General features: G+C 36.4%; 3 protein-coding genes across 3 annotated transcripts; 2 read left to right on the top strand and 1 right to left on the bottom strand.

Moving 5' to 3' along the window:
* The first annotated feature begins 10,877 nt into the window (after positions 1–10,877).
* Positions 10,878–12,490, top strand: LOC111919543 (very-long-chain aldehyde decarbonylase GL1-9). The gene is made up of 2 exons (XM_023915110.3): positions 10,878–11,454; positions 11,758–12,490. The coding sequence occupies exons 1-2, from the start codon at positions 11,224–11,226 to the stop codon at positions 12,298–12,300; spliced, it is 774 nt and encodes a 257-aa protein (XP_023770878.1). The 5' UTR covers positions 10,878–11,223; the 3' UTR covers positions 12,301–12,490.
* Positions 12,491–12,535: 45 nt separating this feature from the next.
* On the bottom strand, positions 12,536–14,454 carry LOC111919542 (pentatricopeptide repeat-containing protein At1g34160). The gene has a single exon (XM_023915109.3). The coding sequence runs from the start codon at positions 14,291–14,293 to the stop codon at positions 12,551–12,553; it is 1,743 nt and encodes a 580-aa protein (XP_023770877.1). The 5' UTR covers positions 14,294–14,454; the 3' UTR covers positions 12,536–12,550.
* Positions 14,455–15,418: 964 nt separating this feature from the next.
* On the top strand, positions 15,419–17,231 carry LOC111919496 (co-chaperone protein p23-1). Its single transcript, XM_023915044.3, has 5 exons — positions 15,419–15,566; positions 16,258–16,444; positions 16,538–16,697; positions 16,797–16,834; positions 16,923–17,231. The coding sequence occupies exons 1-5, from the start codon at positions 15,562–15,564 to the stop codon at positions 17,082–17,084; spliced, it is 552 nt and encodes a 183-aa protein (XP_023770812.1). The 5' UTR covers positions 15,419–15,561; the 3' UTR covers positions 17,085–17,231.
* Positions 17,232–25,693: the final 8,462 nt, after the last annotated feature.

The raw sequence follows: 25,693 nt of genomic DNA, 5'->3' as shown, positions 1-25,693 counted from the left end.
AGTTTATACGTGAATTAATTGTTCATTACCTAGAATATAGGTTAAATGAACATTTGATAAAATGCATTGTTTGAACCATATATGATTGTATACGTTTTAAGTGTGTATATGGTATTATTTAGTGTTCTAAAAGGCGCGCCATGGTGTGAGGCGTGGCTCCGCCGTTACGAAAAGCCTCATAACGTTGCTGTTAAGCGTGGCGTGTGACAAGGCGTGATATGGCGCGCCATGACGCGTTATGGCGTGTTATGGCGCGTGTTTTTTTGTTTGAGATACAGTTTTTTGCTCTTTGCTATGTCTTTTCTAATCGGAGATACATGTATTGTGGTTTTCATTAAATTTTTATTAATAGTTATTGATCTAACACTTCTAAAAAGTAGTTATATTTAATATAAATTTATATTTATGTGGTAATATAATTTTAAACTAATACAAAATCGCCGCCTTACATCATGCCTTGAAAAACGCCATGGCTCGCCATGACTCGTTAAGCTTGAGGCTTGACCTTGCCGCCACGCCACGCCTCACGCTATTTAGAACCTTGGTACTATTACATGATAATCTTAAGAAAGGTATTGTTACTTAAAGATTAATGTGTATTAAATACTTGATATTTTGTGTTAGATATATACATTGAACTATGAAAATGTTGTCTGAATAAGGTTAGTATTTGAAATTGATTTCATGGATTAAAATTTCATCTAGTTTTAAACTAAGATGTATAAAGGATTTTTAGATCCCGTTTAAGTTGGATAAAAGTGTACTCCTATATTGTATTTTAATAGTATGGTATAAATAGGAGAACAATTTTGAAAGATGATTATAAGCATTATAGTCTTGTCGAATGACGAAATAAGACTTATTAAGAATGTTTAGTTCGAGTTAAGTTGGAAGAGTATTAGTTAGACCTTGTATTGTAAAGATATTAGATAGGCAGGAGATTTGTGTTAATTACGAGCATTGTAATATGATATGTGTAACATCCATTAAATTTTGAAAATTTTAAAACTTTTACATAAGTCCAAAACCATCATTTATTACATATTGTTTTCAAGATAGGTTTCACATCAGAGTTTTTCCCATAAATCATAACAGAAAATACGAGGAGGTGCACAATCAAGCCTTCGCCTTTCCACGATCATCTGAGGTACCTGAAACATAACCAAAAAATGTAAGCCCAAAGTTTAGTGAGTATTCCCCAAAATACCACCACATAACATAACAAACAACATCAAGCATAAATGAGCCTTCAGCATGACTGGACCGCCTCGCAGGGCCTTCAACCTATCTGGACTGCTCTCGAGCCTTCGGCATGACTGGACTGCCTCATAGGGCCTGCAACTTATCTGGACCGCTTATCAGGCCTGACTGGATCTCCTCGCAGGCTTCAGTCTATCCGAACCTCCATGGGTCTGTTGGCCTACAACACAAAGCAGGACCGACTCCACCCAACCACACACACATGTCGACATATACATAACTCATAACTACATAATCAATTAACTGGTAAGCACAGATCATACAGATCAATAAGCATAGCATCATCCCATCTACCGGGATATAGATCTAACAAATCATAACAATATAACAACATCCTATCTACCAGGATGAACATCCAAAAAGGGTCGACATTGGTGCCTTCGACCCAGAAGTACAGTGAGGAAAAACTCACCTCACAAGTATTGCTGAACTGGTAAAATCCAACTCCAAAACTCAACTTTGGACTCAAAAGCCTACAACCAATATGTGACCATTTCTATCAAAACCCCGAAATACCCAAAATGCCCTCAAAGTCAAACTTGGTCAACCATGGTCAAAGTCAAAGTCAATAGTCAAGGTCAACAGTCCGTATTAACCCAACTCGTTTAGTGCACATAATAACTCATCGAGTTCCTATAGTATCCAAAGAAGCGGGAAAACCCAAGGCAACTCGCCGAGTTGCCAGGACAACTCATCGAGTTTTCCCAACTTAACTCATTCAGTCCTTTTTCATCCATTATAACGCTTAAGAATGAAGATCTAATACCCAAGAGTTGGAAAACCACGTAAAGTTGCTAACTTTACGTCCATGCATGTCATCAAGAGGCTTCAAAGCTCAAAGAAGGCTTAATAAGGGACTTAAAACATGAAGGACGCCTAGAACTTGATAAAGCTTGAAACCTTAAGCCCAAAGAGGCCACAAAACGTCCAGATTTGAAGTAATAACTTCATGAAATGCCCAAACCCAAGAATGATCCCAAAATGAGCCAAAAATGACAATAAACTTCCAAGGAAGAGATCTAAGCAATAAATGAGCAAGTTTTCGACTTTTTACCTCAAAAGAGTAGCTAAATCAAGGAGATTATGGATTTAAAGCTTCCCACTTCAAGCTAAGCACCATCAACTTCAAGCACTTCAAAAGAACACCAAGAAAACACTCTTCAAGCTCACACACACTCAAATGTGGGAGAGAAAACACGGGACTAGGGTTTCTGGACAGGGATACAGGTAAGGAGGGCACCTAAAGGGTACAAGGCCTTTAAATAGGGTACAACACCCTAAAAATTAGGGTTTCTTAATCAGCCACCAACTCGTTGAGTTGGTCCAAAAATATGTGCGGCCCAAAGACTTTCAACACGTCAAGTTGAGGCCATCAAATCGATGAGTTCCAAGGAAAAATTGCCTTTTTAATTAAAAATATCATAGCTGAGAATCGGGATGTTACAATATGGTTATACACTAAAGACTTATAAAGGAAGTTTAGTTCAATTTGAAAGGATGTTAGTTATACCTCGCATTGTAAAGATATTACATAGGGAGGAAAATTGTGTTGATTATGAATATTGTAATCTTGTTTAGTTGTACCCTAAGACCTAACGATGATGATAAGTTCAATTAGGTTTGGATAATGGGTAACATCATATTAAGGGTATGATTTCAATTAGATGAGGATATTCATTACCATATCAGAAAAATAGATTTTAATCAGTTAAAACAACTTATGGTGATTATCCTTATCTAATTTAGGCTTAAATCCAAATATTGTGCAATCAGACGAGTCAACTCGTCGAGTTCCACATTGGACTCGTCAAGTTCATCTGGCAGAGTCCAGATTTTGATTGTTTTCAGCTTTGAACAATTACCCATGGCATCAAACACAATAGAAAAACACCCTAAGCACTGATACCACTGATGGGTTTTGAGCGCTACAACATTCTTATGGTTTACATGCAACCTTAATGCTTTGGATCTAGGTTTTTCTCAAGTTATACATGCAATTTTAATCATCTAAAGCATGAAACCTATCTAGCATACAAATTCCGAGATTTATAACATAAAACAAAGTTAGATGAATACCTTTTCCTTGTAGTTTATAGATCTTGACCTTCAAGAGCTTAGTGCCTCAATTGTTGCACCTATAATGAGTCACAAACACCAAGTAACAATTGGAAGAATATAAGAGAGAGGGTGAGGCTCTAAAAATTAGCTAGGGTTCTCTTGCTTGATGCATTGGTCGGTTTCAAGGATCCAAGGGGTTCCTTATATAGCTGCGCTGCTAGGGTTTCAGGTAAAACCCTAATATGATTGCTTAAGCCTTAAGCAGTCTAATAGATCCTTCCAGAAGCCCCCCTTTGGACGGAATCTATGTGGGCTACACATGGAATTTCGTCCACCCGTTCCTAGGGATCCATAAGCCCAACTTGCAACTATCATATAACTGCAACATTAGTCCCCGTAATTTAATCAGTCTCTTTTGATCTCCAAATTAATTCAAAATTAATTTCTGATCAATACTAATTAGTTAATATGATTACTCAGTTAATATATTATTCTTATAATATATTAATAAATCACAATTAACCTTTTTCTCCATAATTCATCCTATCAAATTGTTATGGTGAAGGCAACCCAAAAGGACCATGCTACTATCGGGTAAAGTACATTCCAGTTATAGTTATGGGCTTAATTACCTAATCCAACATGATTAACCTTGTATTGAGGAAACACTATCATACTTCTAGTGTGTAAGTATTAATGTATTATATTGATCAAATTGAATAGCATTGTATGTTCATTTGATGTACTATATCCCCCATGGTTGCCATTATTGACTAACATATGTTGACAAGGTCTCCCATAAGCAGTATAGTCAACTTGTTCCTGATAGTGATCCTTCAGGATAAACCTTATGAGATCACTATTTTTGACATCCCCTATTTCCCATAGTCGGAAAAAAAATTCTTTACGCTTTAAAAATTCAAAACATATTTTTTACGGAAAATCCCAGTATTTTACAATATTTTGAGAACAAATGATTGTCTCAAAATAATAAAAACTCTAATATGTCATAATCGATACACAACATATGTTACAGCGTAAAGTCCTAACGGTGACTATGGCAGATCTTCTCTTCAATCACTTAGCATCCTATTCAAATCTTTAGTAGTCTTAACACCGCTACCTATGATGCATATAAAATGACTAGGTCAGGTTAGGAAACCTGGTGAGATACATATTGTTTTAAATTCCACAATGTTATTATGATAATAGATCATAATTAATAAACATGCAAACCAAACTTTCATCCAATCAACACAACATAAACATCTCATGAATTACCCAACCCGTCTATCCTCACATACTGATCATAATACAGTTACCTTATAAGATCTATCCCGATGGATCATTGTAAGCGGCAAGTTGACTATACTGTTTTGGGGTGTCCTTTGTAGCAGGTGTTAGTTGATAAAGGTGCGACATCCTCGATTTTCAGAACCAGAAAAAAACTTTCTTTACACTTTAAAATTCATAGTATCTTTATTTGTGGAAAATCCCAGTACATTTTAAAACATTTTGAGTACAAATGGTCTGTAACATCCCAAATGTAAGACCTAAAATTTTCATTTTAAATTAATAAAACCAATATTCCAGAAACATCATCATAAGAATCCAAATAAAACAAATGTGTCAATCATCACATCATATCAGAGTAAGTTAAGAAAATGCGGAACAATGTGGTGTGTGCTCTGCAATCATCCCAAACTCTTCCTTCTAAAAATAGAAGTACCTGAAACATAAACTAAAAACCGTAAGCACAAAGCTTAGTGAGTTCCCAAAATACCACACACTACACATCACAAATAAACAACTATGGGTTATGAGCAAGCCTATGGACTACCAACATTTCCAATGGGCTAACAGCACGCCCGGTGGGTTATCAGCAACCCTGGAGACTATCAGTAGTCCCAGTCACATATAAACAACATACAATAATAACAACTAGATGCTGCTGGTCACCACAGATACAACTATTCTACCACACAGGCTCCTACAAACATACAAGAGTCACAGAGACGGCTAGTATCCTACATATATAATTTAGTGAACCTGTAACGCCCGTAGTTCAGGGCTAGTCAATTTAGAGACAATGAGCATCAAAAATGACTTTTTGATAGAATATTATTTAGAATGAATTATCTTAACGAAGTTGTAGTGGTCGTGACAAGGATTCAGGATATATAAAGAACGCCGAAATCCGAATTATAACGAAGAAGTTAGGACCTGTCGAAGTTTCGCGACAGAACCGACACGACACGACGTGACGTAAAGAGTGAGTTTATGATAGAGCAATATTTGGCCTTAGCGGTCTAAATGAAAGTCGTAGAATACGTTAAACCAAGATCGTGCATAAAAAGAACGTCCAAATCTGACTTCGTATGAGGAAGTTATGATTTTTCTAAATTTCGACTTAGCGGTATGCAGTCCAATGTTCGAATATGAGATCGAGTGATTTCTAGCCGAAACAATCTAAAGGAAAATCGAAGATCTCGTCGATTTTAGTCCAATGGTAAAAAGACAGATGAAAACGGACGTTGGATGAAGAAGTTATGAGTTTATAACGGAGTTTTCCTGTCCCGGCCTACTAAAAATAAATATAATAAAAATTTAATTCAAAATTAGCCGACTGATTCTAAACGAGAGTTGTAGAGCATAATCTCACCTACGTGGGGATATAAAGAACGTTGATAACGGAGCTCGTATGCGAAAGTTGTGAATTTATGAAGTTCGGGGCGCGAACCCCAAAGCTGTGTCAGAGACCACGATGTGAAAGCGGTGTTCACGACGTGAAATGTCTTCTGATGCCTTCTGGAGCCTGACAAAGCAAATGGACTGATGACGAACGCAATGACCTATGCCTGACCAAGCTCACGATGTGAAATGATGGTTCACGACGTGAAATCTGAAATTTCAGCTCTATAAATAGAAACCGAAGGCAGCCAGGTTTGGTTGCTAATTCCTCAACTTCTCTCCTACTCTACTAATCTTTAAGTCTACTTTTAACCCCCCGAAGCTCCGGTATAATCCTAATACCCGAAGAGAGTCCCGAAGCTTCGAAGATCCCGAGAAATAGAGTTGTCGAGCCGAAGCTCTGCCCGCGAGAAGCCCGGTGTGTGTGAAGATATCCCGGTTTCACCGGAGAATTACTACTCGAAGAGCCGTAGTGTTGTTCGAGCATCGTCTAATCAAGTGAGTGCATAGTTATTTTCATCTTACGCATAGATATGAAGTATTTAATATAAATTACGTGTTTTATATGCATATTATCTGTGTTCTTGATATCTATGTTGGATAAACGATTTATACATGTTTACATGATTTAAACAGTATACGTAATTTTATACTTATAAATATATATTGGGTAGAAACAGGTGATGATAGAAAGGTGATGATAATTAGGTGATGAGAAATAGGTGATGATAGAAATGTGATGATAATTAGGTGATGATAGATAAGTGATGATAAATAGGTGATGTGAGATGAGAGGAGGTACCATAACCTTGACCAACGATGTGGCGATATAGTCATCTACCAGAGTATAGATGACGACCACTGACTATTCTAGACAGTCATGTGGAAACACCAGCGGGTTCATAACCTGTAGGTGATGAATTACGAGTTCAGACGATGTTGTAACTATGTATTCATGCGATGATACTCTAACCCCTTACTATAAATTACGAGTTCAGGCGATGTTGTAACTACATATTCATGCGATGATACCCTAACCCTTACTGGACACGTATCCAAGTAGTAATCCCTGAATCAGTACTGTCTATGTGATATAGGTGATGATCCTTAGGAATAAACATATAAGGAAATGCGATGTAAGGAGATGAGAGGTAAATACGATGTAGGAGATGACCCTTAGGATAAATCTTTATGGAAGGTACTTAGGAATAAAGAAGATAATGGGGATGGGTAATTGGGTTATTTTCTTAATGGAACATAATAATTATATTATCGTGGGTTGAAAACCCTATGTACTCACCAGGTTTCCCAACCTGACCGTATCATAGGTATCGACACGAAGCTACTTTACACTAAGAGATTAAAGGAGATGTAGATCACTAGTGTAAATAAATGTAAGGTCTGTTTATGCTTATGTTTCAGTATTGACGATGGCATCCCAAAGTTTTAATATGAATAAAATACATTTCTTTGTAAATGCTTTGATAATATATTTATCATGTTTTTTTGGGAACAAATTCCGCAATATATTTATTTAAAAATATACTCTGATTTTCAAATAAAGCATAAACAAATCGATCTTTTATGGCTGTGAAAATGGGGATGTCACAGAGCCGATATTGGTGCCTTCGACTCATGAACACCCGAAGAAGACTCACCTTGCACTGCTGAATCACACCCATAACTCCCCGGCAGCTGGTCCAACAAATCCTCGAGCTATCAATATCAAATAACATCCAATTAACAATTAGATTCCAATCCATAACTATAAGACCATAATTAGGGTAAATGACCAATTTACATCTTACCTAGTTTGGACCGAAACTTAGGCCCAAACCTATAATCCAAAAGGCCTAAGCATGGCCCAATTTTCCAAATTGGGCCCAAACCCTTACATGGGCCTTATGCCAAGATCCACCAATTTTTCCTACTCCAAACACTTGCATTCATTTGGCCTAACAAGACCCAAAGCATCTAAGCCTAACATAATGGCCCAAACTTAAAGCCCAAGATGCGAAGCCCAACAGACTGAGTACGGGGGGCGTACTCAGGTGTACGCTAAACGTACATGCTTTAGGGCTTGTATACTGCACATACTGGATTGTATGCCCAACGTACTCCTCATGTTCAACCATCCTTCGCATTTAGCTCTTAATCCCTTAAGACGTTGCTCCCAAAATGTAGATCTGACATCCTTGAGCTGGATCATCACGTAAAGTTGCTAACTTTACGTTCATGCATGTCTAAATGAACCTCTTAAGCTCAAAAAGGACTTAATGGGTGACTTAATACATGCATGAGACCCAATACCCCATAAAGTTGGCACCTTTGTGCTCAAGGAACTCCTAATAAGCTTAGATCTAAAAGAATAAGTTCTTTAAACGACTTAACTCGTCCACCAACCCAAAAAGGGACCAAAAGCATAACAAATCAAGTCATAAAGAGATCCATGCACTAACAAGCTTAGGTATGAACTAGATACCTCCAAAGACTTGCAAAAAGGGTGATGATTCTGGATCTATAGATTTCTTACCAAGCAAAGCACCTTTAATCTTCTTTACTTCCTTCACAAAGGGCAAAATGACTACCAAAATCTCCTCAAGAGCTCAAGAACACCACAAAGAGAGCTTAAGGGTATATTTAGGGTTTTAGGAGGTTTGGGGGCTGGTAAAGAGGCCAAACTTAAACACTTAAAGGTCCTTAAATAAGGTGCAACACACTTAAATATAGAGTGTGTCGCAGTGTTTCTGAGTTCTCCGAATCAGGCGAGTTTCCTTTCTATACCTGTGGGTCAAAGGTACCAATGTCGGCCTACTAGATTATTGTTATTTATCCTTATGTATAGGATGTTGTTGTGTTATGGTCTGTTATATATATATATATATATATATATATATATATATATATATATATCCTTGTATGTTACGATATAGGAGCAGTGGTATACTGGTTAGAGTACGAGTAGGCTGGTTATCGTTTAGTGGGGTGCCCTAAGGCTTGTATGTAGCTACATAGGATAACGTGAGAACTCTTGACCTAGGCTCTCTTGCATGTTCCTTGTTTAGTTGTGGCTCTAGAGTAGGATCATTTGTTCGGGTGTTTATCTCACACCTGGTTATATATGGTTATGCATTCTTTGGATTTTTACCGGTAATGGAGCAGTGTGCTATAATGGGACTAGTAGGCAGTAGTGAACTGTTCGATAGGTAGATTCATAGTTGCATTTGCTTATGTGCCTACTTGATTTATTGTTTGTTTATATGTCGACATATTGTGGTAGGTTAGGTTAAAGCGTTCCTACTTTGTGTTATAGGCCAAGATACCAGGTGTGGACCATTTGTAAGTCGTAGGCACGGGGCTTGGGATAAGCGGTTGGGTTGAGACGGCAGACCAACATACCCGGGGCAATCGATTCCGATGACTGTGGCCCCAATATGCATGCTTGTATATGTTTTTTTGGCGTGTGGTATTTTTGGGGAACTCATTACGATTCATGTCTACCCAGTTGTTTATGTTTTTAGATATTATCAGTGATTGTGGGAAGGCTAAGGCGTGACTGCATACACTTACTAACAACATTGAGAATTCTACATTTATTATATTACTCTGATTTTCAAAAAATGTAATTTTTGACCAAATAGTTTTTTTTAACATGGATTTAATAATTGTGGAGTTTTACCTTAATTAAAATGAAAATGTTTGGTTGCAAAAATGGGACGTTACAAATCTTCTTTATCTGGAAAGACCGGTCACGTCTCGTCTATGAAATCCCATAAACAATTGAGCATGTTTTCCATTCGGTTGCTTTACCACATTAATTTGTATCCTTTTTACTATCACATATTGTGAATCGAAGAGGATATTCGTTTTCCACCCATAATTTGCTAAAGTAGACTTAGTTGTTCCAAGATTTCATAGATTTCTTTTTCTATTGGCTTCATAAAACTCCATTTACTCATATAAGATTATGGATAATAAACTCAACCCCAAGTCCTAGATCATCATTATCATCAGGATATTCCATTTCATTTTGTTTTATACTTAGTGAACCAATTGGTTCTTCCTTAACTCCAAGAGTATCAGAACATGAGCTAGCTAATTTTCATCGTCACATCATAAGCTGAAAATTTGTCTTCTTGAGTGTAGTTAATACTCCAAACTCTTTGATCTTCAAGAGTGAGATCCAAACCTTCATTGTCACGAGGCCAACATCATTATCACTATCACTATCATTATTACCATCACCACTTAAATATTGTTTATTTAAAGCGGAGGCCATTTCACCTACTTGACATTTTATAACAAAGGATAATATAAATATTAATGATTTTGACTTTATGAGAGCATAAGGAATTGAGATAAAACCCTAAAACACAAAACTTTAAGTAATCTTATTTGAAACTATCGAATGTTTAAAACCCGAAGTTCACGATTGATTGATTATATGAAACAATAAGTACATGATTGCCCGATTGTATGAAACACTAACCATGATTTGGAAGAAACTTGTAAACTTTCACGACTATTGATCAGAAAGTAAACCACAACCTAATTGGTCAAGTTACTCTTCAAAATCACACTAGATTAGGAAGACTTTGACTTCTTTGGTTTTGAGTTTTAAATACGAAAACAAAAAATAAGAATAAAAGCCACCTCAATAATTAAAATCCACATCATCAAAGATTACTAGTGTGGCCGACTCTAACAAGTAAGAGTGATCGTGGTGGTACTTTTGCTCAAAATTGGATAATTTTTTTAGCAAAAATAAAAAACAAAGGATTGAATTGGAAAAATTGTCAAAATATAATGGGTTTTTATGTAATTTGCTCCAAGTTAAAAGTTAAACTAAAACAATTGATTTGTTTAAAATTAAAACCTCATACGGCACCCTTGTTTAGCTTTTATTCAAAAAAGGGCAAGCGAAGCGAAGCCAATGGTTTATTCGACTCCAGCGAATCCACAAACAAGATTACAACTTCTACAGCTGTCGGAGCCACCACTACAGATCTGATTCAAAATCTGGTTTATCACAGTGTATCTTGTCTCAGTTCGATTAGTAACCGAAGATTTGACCTAAATCTGGTTTCTCACAATTTCTTCAGGTCGTATTTGTAATTCTCATACTCACACGCAGGTGCGGAAGTAGTTGGTTTTGATATAGGATCAGGTTGTAGTTAGGGTTTAAGGAGTGCGATTTTCTTCGATTTTACAGTAATGGTGTTTTGGGAAGGGTATGTTAGTGATGAAGTGATGGGTACATTTGCCCCAATTGTGGTTTACTGGTTGTACGCTGGGTTTTTTCAGTTGCTCCCCCCTCTAGATAATTATCGATTGCACACAAGGAAAGAAGAAGATGCCAAGAACTCAGTGCCATTGAGCTCCGTTATCAAGGGTGTTTTGCTCCAACAGCTAGTTCAGGCAATCGTTGCTCACATCCTGTTTTTGGTAACACCACTTCCACTTCCACTTCCTTTTTTTTTGTTTCCCATTAGGGTTGTTTGATTTGATAGCCATATGAGAATTTACTTCTGATTTTCAAGATTGGTGTTGAGAAATAAGAACTATAGTGTCACTGTCATTGTTAATGTCACTCGCACTATAATTGAGTAGTTATACCTTTTTATGCTTCATATCTGTCCCAAAACTCTTCATATATGTTGCTCTTTCAAGTTTCAACATTAAATACATATAAACACTCAATAATATCATTTCTTGATGACTAAAATCTTGTACAACTTTTGTATTTAGGTAACCTCAGAAACAGGCTTAGTAGGGACAGAAGTTCAACCATCTCTTTTCATTCAACTTATCCAGATCATGATCGCGATGTTTGTAATGGACACATGGCAGTATTTCGTGCATCGATACATGCACATAAACAAATTCCTATATCGCCACATTCATTCTCAACACCATAAACTAGTTGTCCCGTATGCAATTGGGGCTCTTTACAACCACCCACTCGAGGGTCTTCTTCTAGATACAGTTGGTGGGGCCCTCTCTTTTCTTGTATCAGGAATGACTGCAAGAACTGCGGTTATCTTCTTCTGTTTTGCTGTGGTAAAAACTGTGGATGATCATTGTGGACTCTGGTTGCCTGGTAATCTTTTTCATTACTTTTTCCAAAACAATACGGCGTATCATGACATTCATCATCAACTCCATGGATTAAAGTACAATTTCTCTCAACCTTTTTTCCCTATTTGGGACAAGATTCTTGGAACTTATATGCCATATGATCTTGTAAAGCGTCCCGAAGGTGGATTTGAAGCTAAATTATCAAAAGACTAGTCAAGTTTGTTAATTACTCCATTGTAATCGTGTTCTTTGATTGTGGTTGGTTTTTTTTATCAATTTTCATCACTTGATTAGTGTTCGATTCTTTTGACCTAACGATGTAACAATGATTTGTAACTTGTTATTGGGATGTTTTGTGTAGTCTTAGCAGATTTGTAACTATTGTGCTATTATTCTTTTGACATGTTTAGCTTTTATTGTTGACTAAATTGCAATGTTTAACAAACGATTTAGCTTACAAAGTCTACCAATAATCTTCACATGAACACAACCCGTTTTTAAAATTATGAAAACGAGTCCTATCTCTTACGATAATCTCACGGTTATAAACCTTTGAAACAAGCTTCATGACCTCATGACAATCACCACATATCCTCAAATTCTTGTTGATGCGTATCGGATTGCTTTCATTACTCATTTTAATCAACCCAAATGCAACTGCTAACTTCTCGCTATGATAACTCAACGCGTTTTCTTTCTCCTCTAACCCTATATCATGTAACACATAACCCGTATCCGCAACATACCCGTATTCCATAATCCGACCCATAATCTCCTCAATCTTCCTATAAATCTCTTCCAAATTCAAATGACTCCTATCTCCATTCACAAACTTATGTATCACACCATCAACATCAATGTAACTAAACCCTGGAACCTTCTTAACTTCTTTATTTCTCATCGTGTCCCTAACGATTCCCACATCTTTCCATCTACGTTGAGCCGCATATATATTTGATAGCAACACGAAATCCCCATCGCTACTTGACCCCATTTCAACTAGCTTTCTTGATGCCTTTTCCGCCATTTCTACATTCCCATACGTCTTACAAGCACCTAACAAAGTTTGCCAAAGAATAACATCGGGTTTTATTGGTATCGAATCAATGACATTGTAAGCCTCGTGTAATCGACCCGATCTCCCTAATAAATCAACCATAGTACCATAGTGCTTGATATTAGGAACAACCGAGACATCTTTAATCATTTTTTCAAACAATTCGACCCCATTTTCCACCATTCCTGCGTGATTACAAGCACACAGAGCCGCAAGATAACTCACGTTATCGGGTTGGAATCTTTCTTTACTCATTTGATCGAACAATTTAAGTGCTTCGAGGGATTCGCCATTTGTTGCCAAGACCATGATCATAGTGTTCCATGTAACAAGAGTTCTTGTGCACTTCATGGAATTGAAAACTTGGTAAGCTTTTGTGACATACCCACATTTACCAAACATGTCGATTACAACATTGCAAACTTGCTCGTTTGTGTCGAGGTTTTGGTTTTTTATGTAACTGTATATGTTCTCGCCCTCACGTACTACGCCCAGTTGGGCACAGGCTGAGAGGGCGCCAAGAACCGTGATCTCGTTGGGCTTGAACCCCAGATCTCGCATTCTTGTAAAGAGTTGCAATGCTTCATTGGGTTGGTTCCCTTGAGCCAACCCAGCAATCATAGCATTCCAACATGTGACATCTTTTTTAGACATTTCATCAAACAGTTTGCGTGCATTGTCTAAATAACCAGATTTTGCGTAGACGTCGACCAAGGTGGTTTGCAGTAGAATGTCTGCTATGAACCCAAATCGAACCACTTGCGAATGGATTTGGTTAGCTTCGTTACAAGCTAACGCTCGTGCGCAGGCTTTGAGGGTGAAAGAGCAGGTGAGAGCGTCCGGCTTGCACGTGAGCATGCGCAAGCCTTGGCGGTAAAAGGTGACGGCGTCGGTTGGTTGATGGCTCTGGGCGAGGCCGCGTATGACGGCGTTCCAGTCGTTGGTGACTGGGGAGGCAATGTGACGGAAAATGTCAGCGGCGTAGAGGAGGCTTCCAGCGGCAGAGGAGGTGGCGCAAAATTCAAGAAACTTGGAACGAGGGGAAGGGTGGAATTGGAAAACACCGGTGGTTATGAGGTGAGCTTGGAGTTGTTTGATGTGGGAGAGGGTGGCGCACTTTTGCAGTAACGGCTCGACGGCGGCGGCCATCTCACCGGAAAAATATTGACAAGATGAATATTTGTATGATTATATCATTTAAATTTGACCCCATTAATTATGGATTTCTACACATTACCCCTCTTATGTATTTTTTTAATTTCTTTCTTGTAATTTTCTTGTTCTTATTATCTTATATGTGTTCTTGTCGGTTATCCGTTAGTCATTCTTAGTTAATAAAATGGTTATTCTAAAAAATTATATAAATTGCTAATATATATGTTTTTTGTATTATTACATTTTATTAACAAGTTAACTGATATCACAACGTTACTATGAAATCAGGGCCGGTCCAGACGGTGGGCAACTCGGACGACCGCCTAGGGCCCACGTCTTCGGGTACCCAAAATTTGTGGGCTATGTAGTGCATATATATAAAAAAAGTTATTATCTAAATAATTTTTAGGGTTTAAAGTTGGTTCAAACTCAAACTAACTCAAAAAATAAACAAATATATTTGCTTGTTATTGCTAATTGAACACGTTTATAATGAAAAATAAATAATATATTTTTTTTAATTTTTATTATATTTGTCTTTAGGGGTCATTTTTTTCTTTTCAACCCGGGTCCTATATACATTTGGACCGGTCTATATGAAATGTTTAAAAATGAAATTGATTTGTATTTGAATCTTAAATGCTTCAAGTTTAAAATATCGCGTTGTTTAAAAAAATAACAAATTAAGTCATTTTTGTATAAAAATCATCGTTAAAGACACCTATGAAATATTTTATCAATATTTAATATTAATATCAACTTACAACTATAATTTTTTTAGGGAGTGTTTGACTTAGTTTTTCACAGCCCAAAAAATCATTTTCGAAAAAATTACAAAAAAAATCTGGATTTTCTGACTTTTTTAAAAAATTCATTTTCTTTGTATAAAAACTTCAAAGTAGCTTTTAAAATTAATTTTGTAAAACATCTATTATTTTTTTTTCTTTTCCAAAAAGAACTTTTAAACTGTAAAAAAATTAAGCCAAACACATGAGTTAAAAAGGCTGATATTTAAATATTATTAAGGTCTAGAAACTGATATTTAAATATTTAAATAATTATAAGGTCTAGAATTTTATTTTATGTTTAATAATAAAAAGAGTCCGGAAGCATCTAGATGCCACGGCCTTCTTCCATCCCCACCTTCGCTATAAATACTGGAATGAATCATTTGCTGTTTCCATATCCAATCGTAAAGCGTAGATCATAGATCACTCTCAAAGGATTATCTTTACAGTTAGGAACTGCAAAAATCAATCAAAATGAGGTATGAATTCTGTTCGTTTTCTGTTTTCCTTCTTAAATTACTATAACATGCTACATGATGCACTCGATTTGATGAATAAATTGTGAATTAGGATTGATTCATTATCTCTGTGTTAGTTTGAAATGAAATTGTAGAACTACTCTTAATTTGATGCTTCGATGCATCATGCGATCGTCATTAGTGTAATTTGAGCAGGTTATTTTGGATTGACGATTTTTCGGTGATTTTTTTTTAAAATTTCATTTAGTTCAATAATCTACGTAGATCAATCGATGAGTTGCGGTATGGTTGTTACGGTTCTTAATCTTATGCTATTATTCCTAACTATACATCCGAATGGAGGAATTTGAGCAGGCATAAACCATAATCACGAATTCACGATCATACATGCATGCTTGTTTTAGCAACGAGTTTTTTTTAATTCTGTTAGTAAAGAAATCGTTGCAGATTAAATTTCTAGCTCCGTTGAAAGTTATGGAGAAGTAATAAAATCTGGCTTCAATTTAGGGTTTTAGTATCGATATAATGCGTGTTCCTTTCTTCTGATAGGATCTGCATTCTTCTTTGTAATCCGTGCAAGCTAGTTTACAAAAAATGAATTGTTTATTCTATTGCCAAATGAATTGGCGATGTGTAAAAACTAAAAACTATTTACCTTTCTAATCTTGTTCTGTTTCTGTGTGTTGATTAGCCGACATCCAACCTTGAAGTGGGCGCAGAGGGCTGATGTGCTCTTCATCACCATTGATCTTCCCGATGCCAAAAATGTGAAGCTCAAATTGGAGCCTGAGGGTAAATTCTACTTCTCTGCTACTGCTGGAGCTGAGAATTTAGCTTATGAAATAGACATCAACCTTCATGACAAGGTGGACGTGAATGTAAGTGAAAAGTGTTTTGCTTTTATAAATTACATGTTTTGTTTGTTAAACCAAAAGCAAAATGATAACTAATTAATCAAATAAAAATTGCAGGAGAGCAAGGCAAGTGTTGGACCAAGAACTATTGTTTACCTTATAAAGAAGGAAGAAAGTAAATGGTGGAACAGGCTTTTGAAAGAAGAGGGAAAGACTCCGATGTTTGTGAAATGTGATTGGGATAAATGGGTAGATGAAGATGAACAGGAGGAAAATGGTTAGTCTTGTGTTTCATTTTGTTCCTTTTTTATAATCACAAAAATACCAAGAATGAGAGACTCCAATGAGATATGATATTGATTGATTGATTATGCAGGTGGAGGTGATATGGAGTTTGGTGACATGGATTTCTCAGTAAGTACAACTTCCTTAAAATCAACAATTGAAATAATTGATTGCAATTTTTTCAAGAGTCTAACTGACAATTTGATTGATGATGCAGAAACTTAACATGGGAGGTGGTGGAGATTTTGATGAAGATGAAGATGATAGTGATACAGAAGATGAGATAGAGATGAAGAATGAAGGAGAAGAAGAAGCAACTGGTAAAATGGAAACTGCAACTGCACTACCAGTTAGCAATGGAGTTGAGGCAACAGCTTGATTTCAGCTATTTTGGTTAGAAGTTTGATCCAACTATTGAACACAATACTTGTAGTAGTTATTGATTCTAGCAAAATCATCTTGAAACATACATAATGTGAAAATCCATTAAAAGAAGATATATTGCATCATCTATCATTACTTGCAATGATGAGGTTAGCTTCTATAGATTCAACAAAAATTAAAAGAAATAAGGAAGCATTACAATAGATATATTCATTAATAGCACATGATTTGGTCTAGGCCAACACCACAGCCCATTTACAACTAAAAGTAGGAAAAATGAGAAATTTAGTACATGGTTTGGCTTAATATGATTTTAAGCAAACTCTATACATATTGAGAAATCGATATCACCAACCTCTCTCTCTCTCTCTCTATATATATATAAACATATTATAAATAAAAAGAAAGATATAGAGTAGTAAGTGACATTTTTTCAACTAATCATAGCGTGTGTTTAGCAAAAATAGCTGTTAGCTGGAAACGGGTAACTTAGCTGGAAACGGGTAACTGGTAGTGGAAAGCTGTAACTTATTTGTTATATAAGTGTTTGACAAAAGTAGCTGGAAGTTTTTGAAATATATAAAATTACATAAAAAGACAATTGATTAAAAATAAATAAATAAATAAATAAAATTTTAAGGATAATTATGGAAATTGATTTCAAAAGCTCAGTAGCGTTTTGTTTAAACGCTGCATGAAATAGTTTTTACATTTGGAGTGTTTTGTTTAAAATAAAAGCTAAACGCTCGTACTACCAAATGAAGTTTTTTGTTTAAACTATAACGTTTTGTCAAAAGCTAGAAGCTTCCAAACGCTTCTAAAAACTCCGTACCAAACATGCCCATAGTATAAAAAAGAAAAAGAAGAAAGATATATAGTAGTGGTTTTGAGACACATTTAACAAACAAAAAAAAGCTTTATTGCCCCATTATTTATCCTTCGTGGGTTACCCTAGTCATATAAGTAAAAGTGTATAAAACTTCGTACTAACGACAAGATACGATTTGCTTAGAATTATAATCTTATTATTCATTATGATTTTTATAGGTTAATGGTAGCAAATATTATATATTTAAAACTAGGTATAAGACCCGTTTACTACATTGGTCTATTAAAAATAAAAATTTTATATCAAGATGTAAACATTGAATATTTTTAATGCCTATTTTATTTTCAAAGTTTAACAAAATATATTTTATTATATCTTAATTTTGACAATATTGTTTTATAATATTTTATTATTGTAATTATATAACAAAAAGATCATAGTAAATGTTTTTAGTGGTAGAAAAAACAAACTATTTATTATTATATTCGTTTTATAGAAAAAAAATATATTTATCTTAAATAAAAAATGTTTTATTAATTATAGTATTGATTTACACATTTAATATAATAAATATTTTACATATATAATAATAGATGTGTTAATTAGTGGAATTGATTAGTTTTTTATTAACAAAAAATAAAAAATAAAAATATCAATTAGTGACCTGTGAAATTGAAGGAATTTAAAAATCTCATGAGGTGTGATAAAAATCTTGAGAAAATGACAAGCAATAAAAATATTTTTATTATTTTGTTAGGATAGATAAAGTGATTACTTTAAATATAATAATTACGAGTAATTTTTTAGTTAAAACGTTGCTAACCACGTAAGGAAAGTTCCTTTTCGTTTGAAGTCATAAGTCAATGTCCGCGTAGACCCAAGTTGTCCTTATATATGTGTGACCAAAATTTCTATAACAATTTGAATTTGGATACTTGAGTTTTTCTTTTTACAGTTTGGCTGTTTGGCCAATTAGCCGTAATATCACAACTTCCTACCACCTTCTCTAATAAGAATATATTAAACTTAAATATTTGCAATTGGTATGCCTATTATGTACAAAGAATCACTATAATTAATTTCTCGTAAAAGGTTTCATATGGGAGAAACTTACCTTTTCCCAACATATATCTTTTGAGGAAACTTGTAAATTCTAATCAATGATTTCGGCTAGTCTAGTACACATCAACTATACCATATGAGAAAATCAAATGAACCACATAACATCCATGGTTTTATATCAAAGTTCTTTACAATATGTTTTTTTTTTTTTCCTTCAGGCACTAGTCATATACTTGATTCTTCGGTGAAAGGCGATTATTCACGTAACAATTACGTTACAACTATTTATATCTTTATCTCACACTTTGTTTTCTTTTATGAGAGTCCATTAATCAATATATGTAACATCCCAAAAATCAGGGTAAACTTTTTAATTTTTCAAAACCAATCCAGAGATCGTAATTATTTACAAAACATTGTTTTCAAAAGTAATAATCAAAATCCGAGTATCCCTAAAATCCAAAATCATAAAACCAGAAGGATATGTACGATCACGCATTCGTCTAACCGTGGTCATCTGAAGTACCTGAAACATAAAACTGAAACTGTAAGCAATAAGCTTAGTGCGTTCCCTCAAAATACCACCACACAAATATATATCATATACAATCATGCATGTTGGGTCAAATCAATCATCAGAATGGAATACCCACGGGTCCACAACCATCGAGCTGGATTACCCCCGACACGATTAGTCATCAGATTGGAATACCTTGGCCCACTCAGTCATCAGAATGGAATACGAATATGCAACGGGTCCACTCAATCATAAGACTGGAGTACCCTCGCTCCACCCAGTCATCGGATTAGAATATCCTTGGTCTATTGGCTCACGCACATAACAATAAAGCATCAACTCGAAACCATAACATGTCGACATATACATAGCAAACAACATAGTTCTAACTACATATAATCATATAACCAGTCAGCAGATAAACAAACAGATCTACAGATCACTACCGAATAACAACATCCTATACACCAGGATAAAGATCTAACATATCACTACAATATAACAACATCCTATACACCAGGATACACAATCTAGTGGGTTTGTATTAGTGCCTTCAACCCACGAGTAAAGTGAGGAAAACTCACATCGTTAAGAAGTGGTTGATTCCAAGAGGGGGAGAACCACTTGGGATTATCAAAAATATTTAAAGTGTGTATTAACTTGGAGTTCATATCTAAGGACAAGAGGATAGTTGGTTTCTAGGAGTAATAAAGGAGTCAAAGATTAAGGATTTGAGTTATCTCATTTGGGAAAGTAAAACAGAGGTAGGGACACATTTTGGATACATGGCTAGGTTCAGGTTGAGGTTTGTGTTAGGACCTCTCTGTCTGTTCTTGTCTAATGAAGTCTCTAGGGTTCGAAGCACAACCCGAACGCCTGATAAGGTTCAGTAGGCCGTGGGTTTGGCTCATATTGATCTTTGATTAGGTGTTCGGAAATGACCATGGGATGGTCCCATTGCAATTGTGGAAGTGTTGTGAGACTGTGGGGAAGCCGTAGATTTCACTAGATTGATAGAAGGGTGTGGAAGTGTAGTAAGTCTACGACTTGGCTCATAGGAATCTATATGACGAGTTAGGTTGTACCAAAAATGGTTGTGAGACTGTGGAAGGACTGTGTATTGTAGTATAGTATGGTTCCTGTGGTTTTGATAAGCGTTAAGTGGAAAGTTGATTGGATTCTTGTTGGTCGGTGGGATGATAGCAATATGTCTGTGGGCCCACCGGGTGCTGATCAGGAATCTTCATGGCTGAGATTGGGTGATGGAAAGAACGGTGATGAACCGTGAGCTTCTCATTCCAATGTCTGGATGGTGTCACGACGTGTAGTGGACCCTCGTGGACTTTACTTATGTGTTGGGTCGGTAGTATGTTGTAGAGATTCGTATGGTGTAATTCATTTGGTCTTTGGCATAATTGGGTAATTTAAGCACTATGGGAATACTACTGATGGCTTAGTATCCGACGGGTATGGGTTGGTTTTTGGTAGGACTTGGGCTTGTTAGAAAAGTCACAATGGTTATCGGAAGTTCCTCGTAGGTTTCCTTAGTGGATCCCTATTCGTTGTTGCAAGACCGGTTTCAAGTGAGTTGAGTTGCCAGTGGTAGAGTTAGTTGTAGGAACCTTGGATGAACTGTTAGTTAAATTGTGCCCCTGATCGCATAGGCATATGTATGTTGCCCAAAATTTTCTACTGGATTGACCACTGATACGCTCATGGGAGCGATGGGATGATGATGACTCTTCAGGAAGTGAAGTGTGTACCTGAGAACTTTTAGACGATTTTGAATAGATGATGATCAGCCTCTATGAATGTCCATGGAAATTTTAGGATTTTGGATTCTCGATTCTGTGGAGTGGAAGTTGGTTCAGTCATAGCTAGGTTGATGCAGTATAATGCTTTCAAGAGGTTGGATTGTTGCTGATGTCAGTTGGGCTCTATTTGGTTTCTCAAGTCCAAGTTTGATGCATTGGTTCTACAAATGGATTAGCAGAATCATATGGATTGTGCAAGTGCAGTTAATATTCTAACCGAGTCAGATTTTGAGGACGAAATCTATTTTAAGTGAATATGACGATATTCAGGAGGTAGATGGCTGACATCATAAGGAGTTCTTCAGCAGCTAATGGCGGAGAAGTGTGAGAACCTAGGAAGAGCCTAGGGAGTGACCTTAGTCAGATGAGTATGCTGATAGAGTAGAGTATTTCGATGGGGAGTGAACACGCGTGACGAGATTAGTGATCGGGAAGGTGAAGCAACTACTTGGGAAATCTGGAACGATCCGTGTGGAAAGTATGGGTAGATGTGGCAGGTAGTATGAGCCCGTACTACTGAAAGCAGATGACCCATACTCGAAACAACGAAAATTCCAGAGGTTCTGAGTAGCAGGATGAGAAGAGATAACATGGTTCGAGAACCATGGTTTAAGGTAGATTGAGAAGAGAAAACATGGTTCGGGTACCATGATTCATAGCAGATCGAGAGGTGGCCACATGGTTTGAATACCATGACTCGTGGCGGTTAGTGCTTTTGGTTTTACCAGTTATTCCATTGTGACTAATCGGACTGAGATCAAATGTGACAGAGTGTGGGGCCAGAGGGCCATGTTGAACGAGTTTCAACGGAGCATACCTTGAGAGGGAAATCAAGTTAATTTCCGAGAGATTTTTGGTGGGATGCCAGTTGGAGTCACAAGACTTAGGGATTAGTAGAGATGGTACTTTTGTTGGATTAATGTCTAAGTCAGTAACCATATTTGGTATATACTTGACCCGAGTGTGCATGGTCCTTTTGGGTTGCCTTCACCAAAGCAACTTGACAAGGTAATTTGATATGAGAGAGGAGATATTATGATTTATTAATATATTATAAGAATAATATATTAAAGGAGAAATCATATTTATTTAATTAGTATTAGTCATAAATTAATTAGGAATTAATTTGGTGACTAAAAGAGATTAATTAAATAAAGGGGTATAAACTGTCAAATGTGTGATAGTTGAGTTTTGGGCTTGGAAACCTAATGGACTAAGGGGGAACGAAATTATGATGAATGATCATCATATTTTCGTCCAAGGCCTCATTCCATAAGGTTCCTTGGGCTGCTTGGTGGCTAAGCTGTCCATTAGGGTTTAGACTAAAACCCTAGCACCCTATAGTATAAATACATGCCCTATGCTTCAATTTGAGGCCACTTGATTCCAAGGGAACCCTAGGGCCGAAATTAGCATCATTCCCTTCTCTCTCTTAGTTGCCTTCTTGCTTCAAGGTGTTTGTGAGCCATTAGAGGCACTACAATTGTGGTGCTTGCTTTCAAGAGTTCAAGAGAGTTCAAGAGATCAAGGAAACTAGTTGTTATTGCTATATAACAACAAAGGTATGTCTACTACACTTCTATGTAATTTTCGAAAATTATAGAAGCATGCCAGGGTTTATTTTGTGTTCATAAAGTTGTATGTCTTATAGTGAAAACATAGATCCAACTAGGGTTGCATGCACACATAGGATTGTTTGTATTAAACCTATCAGTGGTATCAGAGCCATTGGTTTTTTGTTTTCAATTGGATTTGATACATATTATGAATTTGACAAATTAGGGTTTATGGCAAGTAAACCCTAAGGCTTGGTGATTTTCGCAAATTAGGGTTGCAAAACCCTAGTTGGTGATTTTTGATAGGGTTCTTAAAACCTTTTTGCCTAGCCTCCAAATTTCGAAATTAGGGTTAAGAAACCCTAGGGATTTCGAAAATCCCTTGCCCCCCAAGATAAGATCCCAAGATTTTAGGGATTTGGATATTGCTATCTTTGTGATTATCAATTTAATTGTTTAAACTAGATAATTGAAGATCTTGTATTATCCTTTCCATATATTTAAAAATCTAGGGGATAAAAGGATTAAATAAATTAATAGTTTGATTTTATGATAAACCTTAAAGATTTAATAGTTCAAATTAATTGTTTGATTTTGATAATTATTAAATCAAAGTTTTTTGGTGTTTAAAATTTTAAATTAAATAGCCTTAATTTTCGAAAATTTTAATACACATTAAGATACTAGTATTTTGAAATGCTTTAAAATACACCCTTATACAATTATGATATTATAAGATTAATTATTATATATGTATAAGAATAAGCTAGTCTTATCGCTAGTAGGCCTCATTCACGAAGCCGGTCTATAAGGTGGGTATAAGGTTGCTGCCTATAAAATGGCGCTTAATGGATGTACACTCACATCTACCGCTTGCTTGACTGGTGGAGGGTCGTTAGCCGAACGGATAGGATAGGGCACTTAATTCCTCATTAAAAGTATAATGGAAATATTAAAGTAACTACATTGTTTTACAAATTCCCACTCTTAGTTACTTTAGGGTAAAATGTGAAAATGATGCTAATCCATGGAATTACACTTCGTACCCTTGTCAAACATTGATGGAGCGCGTGTGGTTAACTGGCACATCAATTTGGGGATGAAATTGGTAGCGAAGGGTGACTCGATGGTTGTCATAGATCAATGGAGCGTGTGTGGTTCACCGGCACATTGATTAGGTGATAAAGACATTGAGTGCACCACGTTGATTCGCATGGTTATTCACAAATTTGTTTGCGATCCTCGGCATCCTAGTCACAAATTTGAAATGCATATAGAGATTTAAACATGCCATTGAAAAGTTCAATGAATCTCAAAGATCTAGGAGTTTTCAATACATTTAAAACCTAAATTGCTTTTTCGTTTTTCATGGTGAGAATTAGTGAATCGTCATTCACTTACCTTCAAATTATTTACTTTTAGAGTACGGCATCCCTTTCTAAGTTGTAAATAATGTTGTTGGATCCTAGCCCTAATTACTCATTTGGGTGTTTAATTAGGGATTCATTTCTAATCAAACTTTGTTCCTTTCCTTTTCAGATGTCTGCAAACAACAACAACAACAACGCTTCTGGGTCATTCTCGTTGATGAACTTGTGTCAGAAAGTGATATTTGATGGTTCAAACTTCAACGAGTGGATGAGGTATATCCGCATGATCACACGCTACGAGGAAAAAGAATATGTCCTCGATGAAAAGCTTGAGAAGATCATCCCAGATGTTGCTACTCCTGAGGAATTGGCCGCCTTTGAGGCCCACGAGCGTGATGCCACGAAAGTTCACTGCATCATGCTGGCCACCATGAACCTCGAACTCCAAAAGTCCTATGAGGACATGTATCCATATGAAATGCATCAGGATTTGCTGGACAGGTATCACCAGAGCGCGAGGCAAGAGCGCTATGAGATCATTACTAGCATGATCACCGCTAAGATGGGGAGTGGAGAATCCCTAACCTCTCATTTGCAGAAAATGCAGAGGTATGTTGATCGTCTTCTCAAACTTAATGTTAAGTTTGATGAGGATTTGGCTATCGACATAATCCTCCACTCCTTGCCCTCCTGCTACAATCAGTTTAGGATGACCTACCATATGAACAAAGAGGAGGTCTCCTTGAGCAAGCTCCAAGGACTCTTGAGGACTGCTGAGAGCAACCTCAAAGACAAATCCGTTGCACCGTCACCTGCTGTGGCCGCTCCTGTGATGGCGATAGGTCAAGGAAAGGGTAAAAAGAGGAAGACTCCATGTAAGAGCCACCATAAGGGGAAACCCCGTGATGGTTCGTCATCAAGTGGGACCAAAACAGGCCCCGTTAAACCCTCTTCCGATCCTAAAGAAGCAGAGTGCTTCTATTGCCACCAAAAGGGCCACTGGAAGCGAAGCTGCCCACAATATCTGCAGGACATAAGAGATGGGAAGATCAAGCCCACATTTGCAGGTATGTATTCTATTAAATCTAATAACTCATCATTTGCTACTTCATGGGTTCTTGATACAGGATGTGGTTACCACATTTGTTCTGATTTGCAGGGCCTAAAAAGAAGTAGGGAGATGGAGCATGGGAAGATGAACCTGATTATGGGAAACGGAAGATCGTCGCCTGTGACCAAAGTCGGTGTTTATTCTTTAGTGTTAAGTAATGGGTTAGGAATAGATTTAGAGAATTGCTGTTATTCGCCAGATATGGCAAGAAACATTATTTCTTTTCACGGGTTGTTTAGACAAGGTTTCAGATATTCTTTTGATAATAGTAATGGTTCTATTAATGTTTATTTGAATGGTGTCTTTTATTTCAATGCATTACCTTGTAATGGGATTTATGAATCA

The sequence above is a fragment of the Lactuca sativa genome, chromosome 9, assembly GCF_002870075.4.
Source record: "Lactuca sativa cultivar Salinas chromosome 9, Lsat_Salinas_v11, whole genome shotgun sequence".
NCBI lineage: Eukaryota > Viridiplantae > Streptophyta > Magnoliopsida > Asterales > Asteraceae > Lactuca > Lactuca sativa.
Note: the sequence above shows the minus strand (reverse complement) of the source record. Positions and strands in the feature narration are given on the sequence as shown.